Source organism: Mobula hypostoma, chromosome 5, assembly GCF_963921235.1.
Source record: "Mobula hypostoma chromosome 5, sMobHyp1.1, whole genome shotgun sequence".
Lineage (NCBI taxonomy): Eukaryota > Metazoa > Chordata > Chondrichthyes > Myliobatiformes > Myliobatidae > Mobula > Mobula hypostoma.
Genome location: NC_086101.1, coordinates 12,132,239 through 12,146,512, shown reverse-complemented (window position 1 = coordinate 12,146,512; position 14,274 = coordinate 12,132,239). Strand labels below are relative to the sequence as shown.

At 44.0% G+C, this 14,274-nt stretch overlaps 1 protein-coding gene across 3 annotated transcripts in view; it reads left to right on the top strand.

Annotated features, from left to right (window-relative positions):
* cchcr1 (coiled-coil alpha-helical rod protein 1) overlaps positions 1-14,274 on the top strand; it is a 60,891-nt gene that overhangs the window by 24,440 nt on the left and 22,177 nt on the right. For all 3 annotated transcript variants that reach the window (XM_063047403.1, XM_063047404.1, XM_063047405.1), the window contains exons 6-8: positions 999-1,109; positions 6,626-6,769; positions 12,743-12,853. In XM_063047403.1, the coding sequence (XP_062903473.1) occupies positions 999-1,109; positions 6,626-6,769; positions 12,743-12,853 (366 nt within the window). The remainder of the gene's footprint in view (positions 1-998; positions 1,110-6,625; positions 6,770-12,742; positions 12,854-14,274) is intronic.

The window sequence follows — 14,274 nt, the reverse complement described above, 5'->3', positions numbered from 1 at the left end:
CCATGTCAGGCTGAGATTCAACTGGTCAGGGTACTTAGAGTTCTTCTGTGGAAGTTCAAGAGAGTCCTCGTGGGCAAGCTGAAGCTCAGATGTGATGTTGAGGCCCCATAAGACACTCGTGAGACCAGACTCGGAGTATTGTGTGCAGTTTTGGGCTCCTTATTTTAAAAGGATATACCGACATTGGAGAGGGTTCAGAGAAAATTCACGAGAATGATTCCAGGAATTAAAGAGTTACCATATGAGGAACGTCTGGTAGCTCTTGGGCTGTATTCTCTGGAGTTCAGGTTAATGAGAGGAGATCTCAGAGAAACATTCCGAGTGTTAAATGGCCTGAACAGTTTAGGTATGGCAAAGTTATTTCCCATGGGATGGGAGTCTAGGACAAGAGGGCATGACTTCAGGATCGAAGGATGGCCATTTAGAACAGAGATGCGGAGAAATTACTTTAGTCAGAGTGTGGTAAATCTGGAATTTGTTGTCACGAGTGCCTGTGGAGGCCAAGTTATTAGGTGAATTTAAGGCAGAGATAGATAGGTTCTTGATTAGCCAGGGCATCAAAGGGCATGGGGAGAAGGCAGGGGAGTTGGGATGACTGGAAGAATTGGATCAGTCATGATTAAATGGCGGAGCAGACTCGATGGGCCGAATGGCCTACATCTGCACCTGTACCTTATGGTCTTATGGGCATTTAAGAGACTCTTGGATAGGCACATGGATAGAAGAAAAATGGAGGACTATGTGGGAGGGAAGGATTTTATTGATCTTGGATTATGTTAAAAGGCTGACACACTATCATGGGCCAAAGGGCCTGTACTGTGCTGTCATGTTCTATGTTCTCAAGTACAAACACTGATGGGCTTCCTTGATCACCACATCAGTGTGATATAGTGACTCGCACTCCTGTACCACTCTGCTGCCAGTCCTTGATACTCGTGTCTCGTTGGATTGGATCAGGTGTCACCGTCAGTCACTGTTGTGCCCTTTTGTTTTGCCAGCACCTGGAGAAGGAGAAGGAGACACTAAGAGCCACATCAGAGCTTCTCAACGTGCGCCTGACATCTCTGATGGACATTCTCACCATCCAGGAGAGTGACCGCAGTGGGAAGGTACCGGCAACACTCTGAGCTGAAGTGAGGGGAGAGAAAGCTGGAAATACCCAGCAAGTCAGTCAGCATCTGTAGAGAGTGTTGGCATTACAGGCTGATGAACTTTGATCCATTCGGAAGGATTAACACTCTTTTCTCTTAACAGTGCTGTCTGATATGCGGCACTTTCGATTTCAGTTTCAGTTTTCAAGCATCTATGGGTGCTGTGGTTTTGTCCATGCCAATGATATAGTTAATTGGCAGCTGTATATCTCCGAGTGTAGGTGGGTGGGTTTGATGCGATGTGATGACAATGGGATATAGGGCTAACTTAGTGGAGGAATGGGATTGCCTTGTGAGCTGGCATGGACTCAGTGGGCCAAACAACTAAAAGATATAGGGGCACGATTAGGCTATTCGTCCTGTCAGGTTCTGAGCCATTCAACTATGGCTGAGTTTTTTTCAACTCCGTTCTCCCATTCTCCCCATTAACCTTCGCCACTGTAGTATAGAGGTTAGTGCAACGCTGTTACAGCTTGGACATCGGAGTTTGGCGTCATCTGTAAGGGTCTCTGTACGTGTGTGGGTTTTCCGCGTGTGCTCTGGTTTCCTCCCACAGTCCGAAGATGTATCAAGTAGGTTAATTAGTCATTGTAAATTGCCCCGTGATTAGGTTGGGGTTAAAGCGGGGTTGTCGGAGGTTGCAGGGCGGTGTAGCTCGAAGGGCCTGAAGGACCTACTCCACATATAACTATGAGTAAAATGAAATAAATCATCCCCTTTCCAACTAAGAGCCTGTCGACTTCCACAGACCTTTGTGGCAATGAATTCCACAGATTCACCACCATCTGCTTGAAAAAATTCCTTCACATTTCTATTCTATTCTGTTCCCTCAGATCCTATATTCTCCTACTGATGGAAATATCGTCTCCATTTCCACTCTATCCAAGCCTTTCAATATCTGGTAGATTTCAGTGATATTCTCACACCCTCCCCCACCCCCCCATCCTTCTGAACTTCCAAGTTCAGGACCAGAGACATCAAATGCATCTCATACATTGATGAAGGTGTTATATTTGAATGCACGCAGTATACGGAATTTTGTAGCACCGATGCAAACTGGCAGGTATCATGTTGTAGGCGTCACTGAATCACAGCTGAAAGAAGGTTATAGCTGGGAGCTATGAGCATGAGGGTACACATTGTGTCAAAAGGACAGACAAGAAGGCAGAGGGGGTGGCGTTGCTCTGCTGGTAAAAAATGAAATCAAATCGTTAGAAAGAGGTGGCATAGGGACAGAAGGTGGTGAATCTTTGTGGATAGAACTAAGGAGCTGCAAGGGTAAAATGACCCTGATGGGAGTTGTATGCAAACCCCCAAACAATGGTAAGAATGTGGCCTAGAAATTATAACAAGAAATAGAAAATGCATGTCAAAAGGGCAATATTACAATCATCATGGTGGATTTGAATGTGCAGGGAGTGGGAAAATCAGATTGGTGCTGGATTCCAGAAGGGGGAATTTCTAAAGTGCCTATGAGTTAGCTTTTTTTGAGGAGCTCATGGTTGAACCGACAAATGGATCAACTATTCTGGATTGGGTATTGTGCAATGAACCAGAATTGATTAGAAACCTTAAGTAAAAGAGCCCTTAGTGGGCCAGTGGTCATAATACAATAGAATTTATCCTGAAATTTGAGAAAAAGAAGGTAAAGTCAGATGTATCAGTATTACAGTGGAGTAAAAGAATTACAGAGGCATGAGAGATGAGTTGGCCAGAATTGATTGGAAGGCACAGGATATATATATCCCAAAGAGGAAGAAATATTCTAAAGGAAAGATGACATAACTGTGGCTAACACAACAAGTCAAAGCCAACAAAACCAGAGTTCTGAAAGAGGTGGTTGAAGAGATTGTGGAGGCGTTATCGAGAGTCTTTAGATTCTGGAATGGTTCCAGAAGACTGAAAAATTGAAAACACCATTTCACTCTTCAAGAAGGGAGTGAGGATGAAGAAAGGAAACTATAGGCCAGTTAGTCTGAGCTCAGTGGTTGGTAAGATGTTTGATTCGATTATCAAGGATGAGGTTTCAGGGCACCTGGAGGCAGATGATAAAATAGGCCACAGTCAGCATGGTTTCCTCAAGGGAAAATCTTGCCTGAAAAATCTGTTGGAATTCTTTGAAGAAATAACAAGCAGGATAGAGAAAGGAGAATCGGTTGATGTCGTGTACTTGGATTTTCAGAAGGCCTTTGACAAGGTGCCACACCTGAGACTGCTTAATAAGCTATGAGCCCGTAGTATGACTGGAAAGATTCCAGCATGGATAAAGCAGTGGCTGATCGGTAGGAGGCAAAGAGTGGGAATAAATAGAGCCTTTTCTGGCTGGCTGCCAGTAACTACTGGTGTTCCACAGGGGTCTGTATTGGGACCATTTCTTTTTACATTGTATGTCAATGATTTGGATGATGGAATTGATGGCTTTGTTACAAAGTTTGCAGGCGATATGAAGGTGGGTGGAGGGGGAGGTAGTTTTGAGGAAGTAGAGGGGCTACAGAAGGACTTAGACAGTTTTGGAGAATGGGCAAAGAAATGGCAGATGGAATACAGTGTTGGGAAGTGTAAGGCCATGCATTTTGTTAGAAGAAATGAAAGGGTTGACTGTTTTCTAAATGGAGAGAAAATGCAAAAAAACTGAGGTGCAAAGGAACTTGGGAGTCCTTGTGCAGGATTCCCAAAAGGTTAATTTGAAGGTTAAGTCTGTGGTAAGGAGGGAAATGCGATGTTAGTATTCATTTCAAGAGAACAAGAATATAAAAGCAAGGATGTAATGTTGAGACTTTATAAAGCACTGGCGAGGCCTCACTTGGAGTATTGTGAGCAGTTTTGGGCCCCTTATCTTAGAAAATGTGTTGAGACTATAGAGGGTTCAAAGGAGGTTCATGAAAATGATTCCAGGATTGAATGGCTTGTTACCTGATGAGCATTTGATGGGTATTCACTAGAATTCAGAAGAATGAGGGGTGACCTCATTGAAACCTATTGATTGAGTGGATGTGGAGAGGATGTTTCCTATGGTAGTAGAGTCTGAGACCAGAGCACACAACCTCAGAATTGAGGGGCGTCCTTTTTGTACAGAGATGAAGAGGAATTTCTTTAGCGAGAGAGTGGTGAATCTGGAATTCTTTGCCATGAGCAGCTGTGGAGGCCAAGTCTTTATGTATATTTAAGGCAATGCTTGATAGATTCTTGATTGGTCATGGAATGAATGGATGTGGGGAAAAGGCAAGATATTGGGGTTGAGAGGAAAATTGGATCAGCCATGATGAAATGGCAGAGCAGACTCAATGGGCCAAATGGCCGAATTCTGCTCCTATATCCTTATTAATCCTTTCATTCTTCTGAACCTCTCCAGAGCCAACACATGTGTATGATGCCCTCCGACAAAGAAATGGGGTAGGTGGGAGAGGGCGTTTTCTGGAAATGAGTCCATGTCTTTCTGACTGGAGCCAGATAGCTGCTAATTCCAAAGCAAATATAACCTGGAAATATGACATACTCAACAGGTCAGGCAGCATCTATGGGGAGGAAAACCAGCATTAATAGTTCAGGTCAGAAGGGAAAACGTAGGAATTGGAACATGTATAAGTCGCAGAGGAGATCGAGAGACGATAGAGGTGATCAGTGGTAGGTTGGAGACTAGGACAGACTGAAGGGCAGGAGGAGCTACAGTCTTCAGTAGAAACTCAGCTGGTCGAGCAGCATCTGTAAGGAGGAAAGGAAATGACCGACGTTTCAGGTGGAAACCCCGTGGAGGGCAGAATGTGTTGAAGGATTGTCTGGTGAAGATGTAGGAAGACATTGGGAAGGCCACATTTCGACTGTTGTGTTCAACTTTGGTAACCTTGCTGTAGGAAAGATGCCATTAAGCTGGTTCGAAAGCAAAAAAAGAGATATGAGACTGTTGCCACGTCTCAAGCGACTGAGCTCTAGAGAGCGGTTAGCAGGCTAGGACATTATTCATTGGAGCATAGGAGAATTGAGGGATGAACTTATGGAAGTGTACAGCACTGTGCAAAAGTCTTAGGCACATGTAAACAGAATCTGTAAAACAAGATGCTTTCAAAAGCAATGAAAAGTTTCCAAATGTCAAATAGATTATATTGCAATAAACAGTAAAAAAACTAAATCAAATCAATATTTGGTGTGACTACCCTTTGCCTTTAATTTCTCTTAGGTAGGCTGCCATTTGTCATTAGGTAGGGTGTCACCCACCCACCAGCTGACCCATGGCTTGGCGTGACCCTGATCGGGGAGCCAGGCAGGTGTTGCAGCTTGCCCAAGGCTGGCCTGCAGACTAGCGGAGGGAAGGAGAGCCTTACACCTCCTTTGGTAGAGATTTATCTCCACCCTGCCACCCAACCCTATCTATACCTCCATCAAATCTCCCCTCATTGTTCTTCACTTGGGGAATGAAGTCCTGATTTATTCAACCTTTCCTGATAACTCAAGTCCCAGCAACATCTGTGTAAAATTTCTCAGTACTCTTTCAATCTAATTGATATATTTCCTGAAGGTAGGTGAACAGAACTCTGCACACACTATTTCAAATTAGGCCTCACCAACATCTTATGCATCTTCAACATTTATATGAGATACAGAACCGATTAACTAAAATACTGTAGTTGAATTGAATTTTGAGTCCATGAAACCAGGAGGTGAGATACTTTCCATTGAGGTTCATGGGAACAGTGTGGGAGGCTGAGGATGGGGATTGTACTGCAGGTCACTAGTAGTTTGGTACACACTCTGGGGCACTAGGAAACATGGACCTTCGTCAGAATTAGAATCAAGTTTAATATCACCGGCATATGTCATGCACCTGTTGATCCTGTTTTACTATAAATAAATAGTTAATTAAGTAGTTCAAAAAACTAGGAATAAAAAGGTAGTGAGGTAGTGTTCATGGGTTCAATGTCCATTCAGAAATCGGATGACAGGGGAAGAAGCTGTTCTTGAATCGTTGAGTGTGTGCTTGCAGGCTTCAGTCTCTCCTTCCTGATGGTAGCAATGAGAAGAGGGCATGTCCTGGGTAATGGGGATCATTAATGATAGACGCTGCCTTTTTGAGGCATCACTCCTTGAAGATATCCTGGATACTAAGGAGGCTGGTGCCCATGATGGAGCTGACTAACTTTACAACTCTCTGCAGCTTACTTCAATCCTGTGCAGCAGCCCCCTCCCTCCCCCACATACCAGATGGTGATGCAGCCAGTTGGAATGCACTCCATGGTGCATCTGTAGAAATCCGCAAGTGTTTTCGGTGACAAATGAAATCTCCTCAAACTCCCAATGAAGTACAGCCACTGTCTTGCTGCCTTTAGGGTGCATTGATACAGTATGTTGGGACCAGGTTAGGTCCTCAGAGATATTGACACCCAGGAACTTGAAATTGCTCACTCTCTCCACTTCTGAAGTTTGCAGAAGGGAAGAGAAAGCAAATGGTTACTGTGATTTCTTCTGCCTTGTGTTTCCAGCCTACACTGGATGTCCAGAGCGGGGACAATAGGAGGAAAGCATCAGTGGTGACGCGTTGGAGAGAGAAGGTGTTTGCTCTGATGGTGCAGCTGAAGTCGCAGGAGATCAGTCACACCAACGATATCAATCATCTCCAGGTCAAGGTGCGTACCTTGTTTATTAATTGCATTCTGCCTTCAATATTATTATTTCAAGCAGCTCTTCATAACTTATAAACACAAGATAGTCTGCAGATGCTAAAAATCTAGAGCAGCACACATGAAATGTTGGAGGAACTCAGCAGGTCAGGCAGCATCAATGGAGAGGAATAAACAGTCAATGTTTCAGGCTGAGACCCTTCATCAGGACCTGATTGTTTATTTTGTGGGTGTCACTCATCATAACTTATTTTTATATAACACTTTATTCTTTATAGTTGTTGAATGTTGTTTTTTTTTTGTTGCATGTTACACCCGGACCAACACACCACAGCAAATTCGTAACACATGTAAATGCATATGGCGAATAAAATTGATCCTTGACTCTTGATTAACTCTGGGCCTAGGTCGTCATTTCCTCCCTCTGCAACTGGATCTTTGACTCCCTAACTAATAGACTGCACTCAGTAAGGACAGGCGGCAACACTTACACCCTGATCTTTCTAAACACTGTAGTCCCGCAAGGTTGTGTCCTCAGCCCATTAATCTACTCCCTGTACGTTCTCTGGCATGATCAGGTTCTGCTCTAGCTCCATCTACTGGTTTGTAGGTGAAACCACTGTAGAGAACTGCATCTCAATGAAGGAGATTGAGAGCTTAGTTATGTGGCTTTCACTCAACGTCAAGAAAAGGGATGGTCCTTGACTTCAGGAAGGGGGTGCCCTGGCCTTGTTTTGCAGAAAGAGCAGCCCTGGAAATTCCCACAGACCCTGCCTCCGCCAGAAATACAGAAATTGCGGGTCCCGAGGAATGGGATGGGACCTCATGGCACCGCTGAGACATTCCAGTCCCACCTCGGTGATCATATAATCCAGGCTGATTCGCTCATCTTCCAGAACAGATATTAAAACAGAAACAAGATTACTAAATCAGTATTTATTTATTATCACTGCCTTATGTGTTGAGAAGTTTGTTGTTTTGTGGTAGCAGTACAGTGCAAAGGTATAAATTCACTGCTAGTTACAGAAACAGTGCAAAAAAAAGGACTCATGAAGTATTGCTTATGGGTTCATGGAGGGGAATTAAGTTGATCCTAAATTGTCGAGTTTTAGGGACTTCAGGATCCACTACCTCCTCCCCGATTGTGGAAACGAGAAGAGGGCATGCCTCAGATGGAGGGGTGGCACCTTCTTGAGTCACTGCCTCTTGAGGATGTCCTCAGTGGTGGGGGAGACTTGTGCCCATGATGGAGCTGAGCCTACAACCCTTTGCATCCTCTTCCAGTCCTGTGCATGGGAGCATCGATACCAGGCTGTGATGCAACCAGACAGCTGCTATACTCAAGATGAAACCATTCTCTGCAGCTTCTTTTTCATTGTTAATTCCTTATTTCTGTAATAAATTTTCTGGTGAAGTTCTTAGCAGTAGTCACAAATTTGCATTAATTGGTCAACAATTGCTACAAAATCATGAATGCCCCTTTTCCTAGGGATTTGCTGAAATGCACAGGCGGAAAGGATTCAAGTTTATTTACCATGTATACATTGAAACATACAGTAAAATGCTTCTTATGACTAAACCCTAACCTGACCCCTAACTCCCTTTTCTGTCCCCAAAACCATCTCCACGAACCTAAAAAAAAACACTGATTCTGAGCCATGACTCAACAGAAGTCTCAGCCCAGAGCCACCTTGGAGCAGGGGGCCCTGGTGTGACTGGATTTCAGAGTTCAAAGAAAAATTTTTATCAGAGTATATAAGGTATCGGAGCAGAATTAGGTCTTTTGGTCCATCGAGTCTGCTGTGCCATTTCATCATGGCTGATCCCAATCTCCTGCCTTCTCTCTGTATCCCTTCATGCCCTGACTAATCAAGAATCTATCAATTTTTGCTTTAAATGTCCATAAAGACTTGGCTCCACAGCCACTTGTGCATCGAATTCCACAGGTTCACCACTGTCTGACTAAAGAAATTCCTCCTCATCTCCGTTCCAAAAGGATGCCGCTCTATTCTGAGGCTGTATCCTCTGGTCCCAGAATCTCCCACCATAAGAAACATCCTCTTCACATCCACTCTTATCAAGGCCTTTCAACATTCAATAGGGTTCAATGAGGTAACCCCTCATTCTTCGGAATTCTATCGAATACAGGCCCAGAACCACCAAACACTCTTCATATGACAAGCCATCCTGTCCTTAGAATTATTTTCTTGAACCTCCTTTGAACTTTCTCCAGGGTCAGCACATCCTTTCTAGTGTAAGAGGCCCAAAACTGCTAATAATACTCCAACTGAGGCCTCACCAGTGCTTTATAAAGTCTCAACATCACATCCTTGCTTTTAGGTTCTAGTTCTCTTGAAATGAAAGCCAACGTTGCATTTGCTTTCCTCACCACAGACTCAACCTGCAAATTAATCCTTAGGGAATCCTGCTGAAGGACTCCCAAGATTTTGAATTGACTTTTGATTTTTCTCTCCATTTAGAAAATAGTCTACCCTATTATTTTTTCGACAAATTGCATGGCTATTCACTTCCCGACACTGTATTCAATCTGCCATTTCTTTGCCCATTCTCCAAATCTGTCTAAGTCCTCTGTAGCCTCTATAATTTCTCAAAACTACCTATCCTCCTATTTTTGTATCGTCCACAAACTTTGCAACAAAGCCATCAATTCCATCATCCAAGTCATTGACATATACCATAAAAAGAAGACCCCTCACTGGTCACCACAGCCAATCAGAAAAGGCACCCTTTATTCCAATTCTTTGCCTCCTGCCAATCAGCCACTGCTTTATCCATGCTTATTAAGCAGCCTCATGTGTGGCACCTTGTCAAAAGCTTTCTGAAAATCCAAGTACACAACATCAACCAATTGTCCTTTGTCTATCCTGCTTGTTACTTCTTCAAAGAATTCTGACAGCTTCGTCAGGCAAGACATTCCCTTGAGGAAACCATGCTGACTATGGCCTATTTTATCAAGTACCCTGAGACCTCATCCTTAGTAATATACTCCAATATCTTCCCAACCACTGAGGTCAGAGTAACTGGCTTGTAATTTCTTTTCTTCTGCCTCTCTCCCTTCTTGAAGAGTGGAATGACATTTTCAATTTTCCAATCTCAGAATTAGAATCAGGTTTATTATCACTGGCATGTGCCGTGAAATTTGTTAACTTAGAAGCAACAGCTCGATGCAATACATAACATAGAAGAAAAAAACAAAATAAATTAATAATAAATAAATAATTCTATTACAGTATATGTATGTCGAATAGATTAAAAATCATGCAAAAAAAAACCAGAAATAATATATACTTAAAAAGTGAGGTAGTGTCCAGAATGCTCTCCATGGTACATCTATAGAAGTTTTTGGGTGTATTTGCTGACATACCAAATCTCTTCAAACTCCTAATGAAGTCTACCTGCTGTCGTGCCTTCTTTATAATTGCATTGATATGTTGGGACCAGGTTAGATCCTCAGAGATCTTGACACCCAGGAACTTGAAACTGCTCGCTCTCTCCACTTCTGATCCTCTATGAGGATGGGTATGTGTTCCTTTGTCTTACCTTTCCTGAAGCCCACAATCAGCTCTTTTGTCTCCCTGACAGTGAGTGCCAGGTTGTTGCTGTGACACCACTCCACTAGTTGGCATATCTCGCTCCTGTACGCCTTCTCGTCACCATCTGAGATTCTACCAACAATGGTGGAACTATTACAAAACCTAGTGATTCTCGAAAGATCATTACAAATGTCTCCACAATCTCTTCAGCCACCTCTTTCAGGACACTGGGGTGTATACCACCTGATCCAGGTGACTTCAGACCTTGCAGGTTCCCAACAGTCTTCTCCCTAGTAGTGGTAACTTCTGACCCCTGACTCTCTGGAACTTCCACAGTGAAGCCTGATGCAAAATACTTATTCAGTTCATCCGGCCAGGCAGCATCTGGCCTGGTCTGGTGCTGATGCTGCCTGGCCTGCTGCGTTCCACCAGCATTTTGTGTGTGTTGCTTGAATTTCCAGCATCTGCAGATTTTCTCGTATTCAGTTCATCCACCACTTTCTTGTCCCTCATTACTACCTCTCCATCGTCATTTTCCAGTGGTCCAATATCCACTCTTGCCTCTCTTTAACACCTTATGTATCTGAAGAAGCTTCTGGTATCCTCATTTAACAACATACATATGTATAACCGTATAATGTATATAGAAACAAGGCGATGTTTCCTCAAACCAGGGTGTAAAGCACACTAGTACACATAACACAGATAACACATGATAACTTATGATGGTAAGGATAAAATCTACGGATGGATCACACAAGTAATAAACTAAAGTGCATTAATATTTAATATTGTAAGGTACGGAATAGATTAACCAGTGACACTTCAAATATGATATGGCTGGAAGTTCTGAAGCCTAATGGCCTGGGGGAAGAAACGGTTTCTCAGCCAGACCGTTCTTGTTTTTATATGTTACAGTCTCTTGCCTGATGGTAGAACGTCAAAGAGGATGCTGGATTGATGGGTGGGATCCTTACTAATACTAAGGGCTCTAGGTATGCAGCATTCCTGATAAATATCCCTTATGGATTCTAGGGAGACCCCAGTGATCCTCTGAGCTGTTCTCACAGTCCTTTGTTGGGACTTTCGGTCCAGTGCTCGACTGCTCCCTTTCCAGATAGAGATGCAACTTGTCAGGATGCTCTCAGTGGTGCTTCTATAAAATACAGTTAGGATGTGGGGTTGTGAGAGCCTTGCTTGCCTCGATCTTGAGGAAGTGGAGGCACTGCTCTGCCTTCTCGTTCAGAGAGATGATATTAAGGGACCAGGTGAGGTCATCCATGATGTGAACTCCCAGGAACTTGGTGCACTTAACCGTCTAAGGAGGAGCCATGTATTCACCGAGGGAGATCGTTTGTCTGCACCTTTCTGATGTCCACAATGATTTCCTTTGTCTTCTCTACGTTCAGGCTTAGGTTGTTCTTCTCACACCAATCCACCAGCCGCTCCACTTTTGCTCTGTACTGCGAACAGATGCAATGTGTAGTATCTCACTACATACTGCCTCTGTCTGTCACCATATTACCCTGAGATTCACTTTCTTGCAGGCATTCAGACAACAGGGAAATGCAATAGAATCGGTGAAAAACTACACACAAAGGGTGACAAGCAGCCAATGTGCAATCAATCAGTTGACCTATCAATCAATCAGTGAATAAATAATATTGAGAACATGAGTTGTAGAGTGGTACTAAGTGAGTCCATAGGTTGTGGAATCAGTTCAGAGTTGAGGTGAGTGAAGTTATCTACACCGGTTCAAGATCCTGATGGTTGATGGGTAATACCGTTCCTGAACATGGTGGTGTGAGATCTGAGGCTCCTATACCTTTTTCCTGATGCAGCAATGAGAAGAGAGCATAGCCTGGATGGTGGGGGTCCTTGATGATAGATGCTGCTTTCCTGTGGCCGTGCTCCCTGATGGGGAGGGCTTTGCCTGTGATGGACTGAGCTGTGTTCACCACTTTTTGTAGACTTTTTCATTCCTGGGTATTGGTGTTTCCATGCCAGACCGCAATGCAACCAGTTTGGATAGTTTCCACTGTGTATCTATAAAAGTTTTATGTGACATGCCAAAACTGCACAGGTGTCTAAGGAAGTAGAGGTACTGCTGTGCTGTCTCTGTGTTGACACATACGTGCTGGTCCCAGGACAGATCCTCTGACTTGATAGCACCAAGGAATTTAAAGTTACCGAACCACTCCACCTTCAATCCTCTAATAAGAACTGGCTCGTGGATCTCCGGTTTCTTCCTCCTGTAGCCATTAATCCGTTCTTTGGTCTTGCTGACGTTGAGTGAGAGGTTGTTGTTGTTGTGGCACCATTCAGCCAGATTTTCAATCTCCCTCCTGTATGCTTCCTGATGCCATTAGCTCAGCAGGTCATTCATTATGAAGCTTGTGCAGCTGAAATTCTTGTACCAACGCAGGTTGCACACCTGGAGGAGGAGCTTGCCACGAAAGGTCAAGAACATGCCGTGCTGGTCCACAGCTTACAGGACAGGACTGCAGAGGTGGGCATGGAGCGAGTGAAAAACCAGGTGAGTGACCATCAGAGGAGAGCGTGAGCACGTGTGTACTTTACAGAGAACACAACAATATCAAAGTAAATATTTCAGAGGGTACCTGAGAAAATATTTCATCAGGATGCTTTTAGCTGGAACATTTTGCTTTGAATCTAATCATTAACTGAGGGTTTAACCATCTACCAACATTTTATCTCTCTCTCTTTCTCTTCCTCTGTATCTCTCTTCCTCCTGTTCCCTCCCCTCTCCCTCTGCATGACTTGCTGCTGTGACAAATGGCTCATCTGCTAACCCCCCACCCCACCAAAGCCTTTCCACTATCTGTAAGGCACAAGTCAGGAGCACTACCTGCCTGGCTCAGGGCAATTCCAACAAAGCAAGAAATTCCATACTATCCAGGATAAAACAGGCACCTCGAGGAAGGCACAATAACTACACTTATAAGACATATGGATAGGAAGAGTTTAGAGGAATATGGGTCTAACATGGACAAATGGGACCAGCTCAGAACTTTGAACAGTACAGCACAGAATCAGGCCCTTTGGCTCACAATGTGCCAAATTAAATTAGTAATCAAATGGCCAACTAAACTATAACACGAGGAATTCTGCAGATGCTGGAAATTCAAGCAACACACATCAAAGTTGCTGGTGAACACAGCAGGCCAGGCAGCATCTGTAGGAAGAGGTACAGTTGACGTTTCAGTCCTGACATAGAAACATAGAAAATAGGTGCAGGAGTAGGCCATTCGGCCCTTCGAGCCTGCACTGCCATTCAGTACGATCATGGCTGATCATCCAACTCCGAACCCTGTACCAGCCTTCCCTCCATACCCCCTGATCCCTTTAGCCACAAGGGCCATATCTAACTCCCTCTTAAATATAGCCAATGAACTGGCCTCAACTGTTTCCTGTGGCAGAGAATTCCACCGATTCACCACTCTCTGTGTGAAGAAGTTTTTCCTAATCTCGGTCCTAAAAGGCTTCCCCTCTATCCTCAAACTGTGACCCCTCGTTCTGGACTTCCCCAACATCGGGAACAATCTTCCTGCATCCAGCCTGTCCAATCCCTTTAGGATCTTATACGTTTCAATCAGATCCCCCCTCAATCATCTAAATTCCAACGAGTACAAGCCCAGTTCATCCAGTCTTTCTTCATATGAAAGTCCTGCCATCCCAGGAATCAATCTGGTGAACCTTCTTTGTACTCCCTCTATGGCAAAGATGTCTTTCCTCAGATTAGGGGACCAAAACTGCACACAATACTCCAGGTGTGGTCTCACCAAGGCCTTGTACAACTGCAGTAGTACCTCCCTGCTCCTGTACTCGAATCCTCTCGCTATAAATGCCAGCATACCATTCGCCTTTTTCACCGCCTGCTGTACCTGCATGCCCACTTTCAATGACTGGTGTATAATAACACCCAGGTCTCGTTGC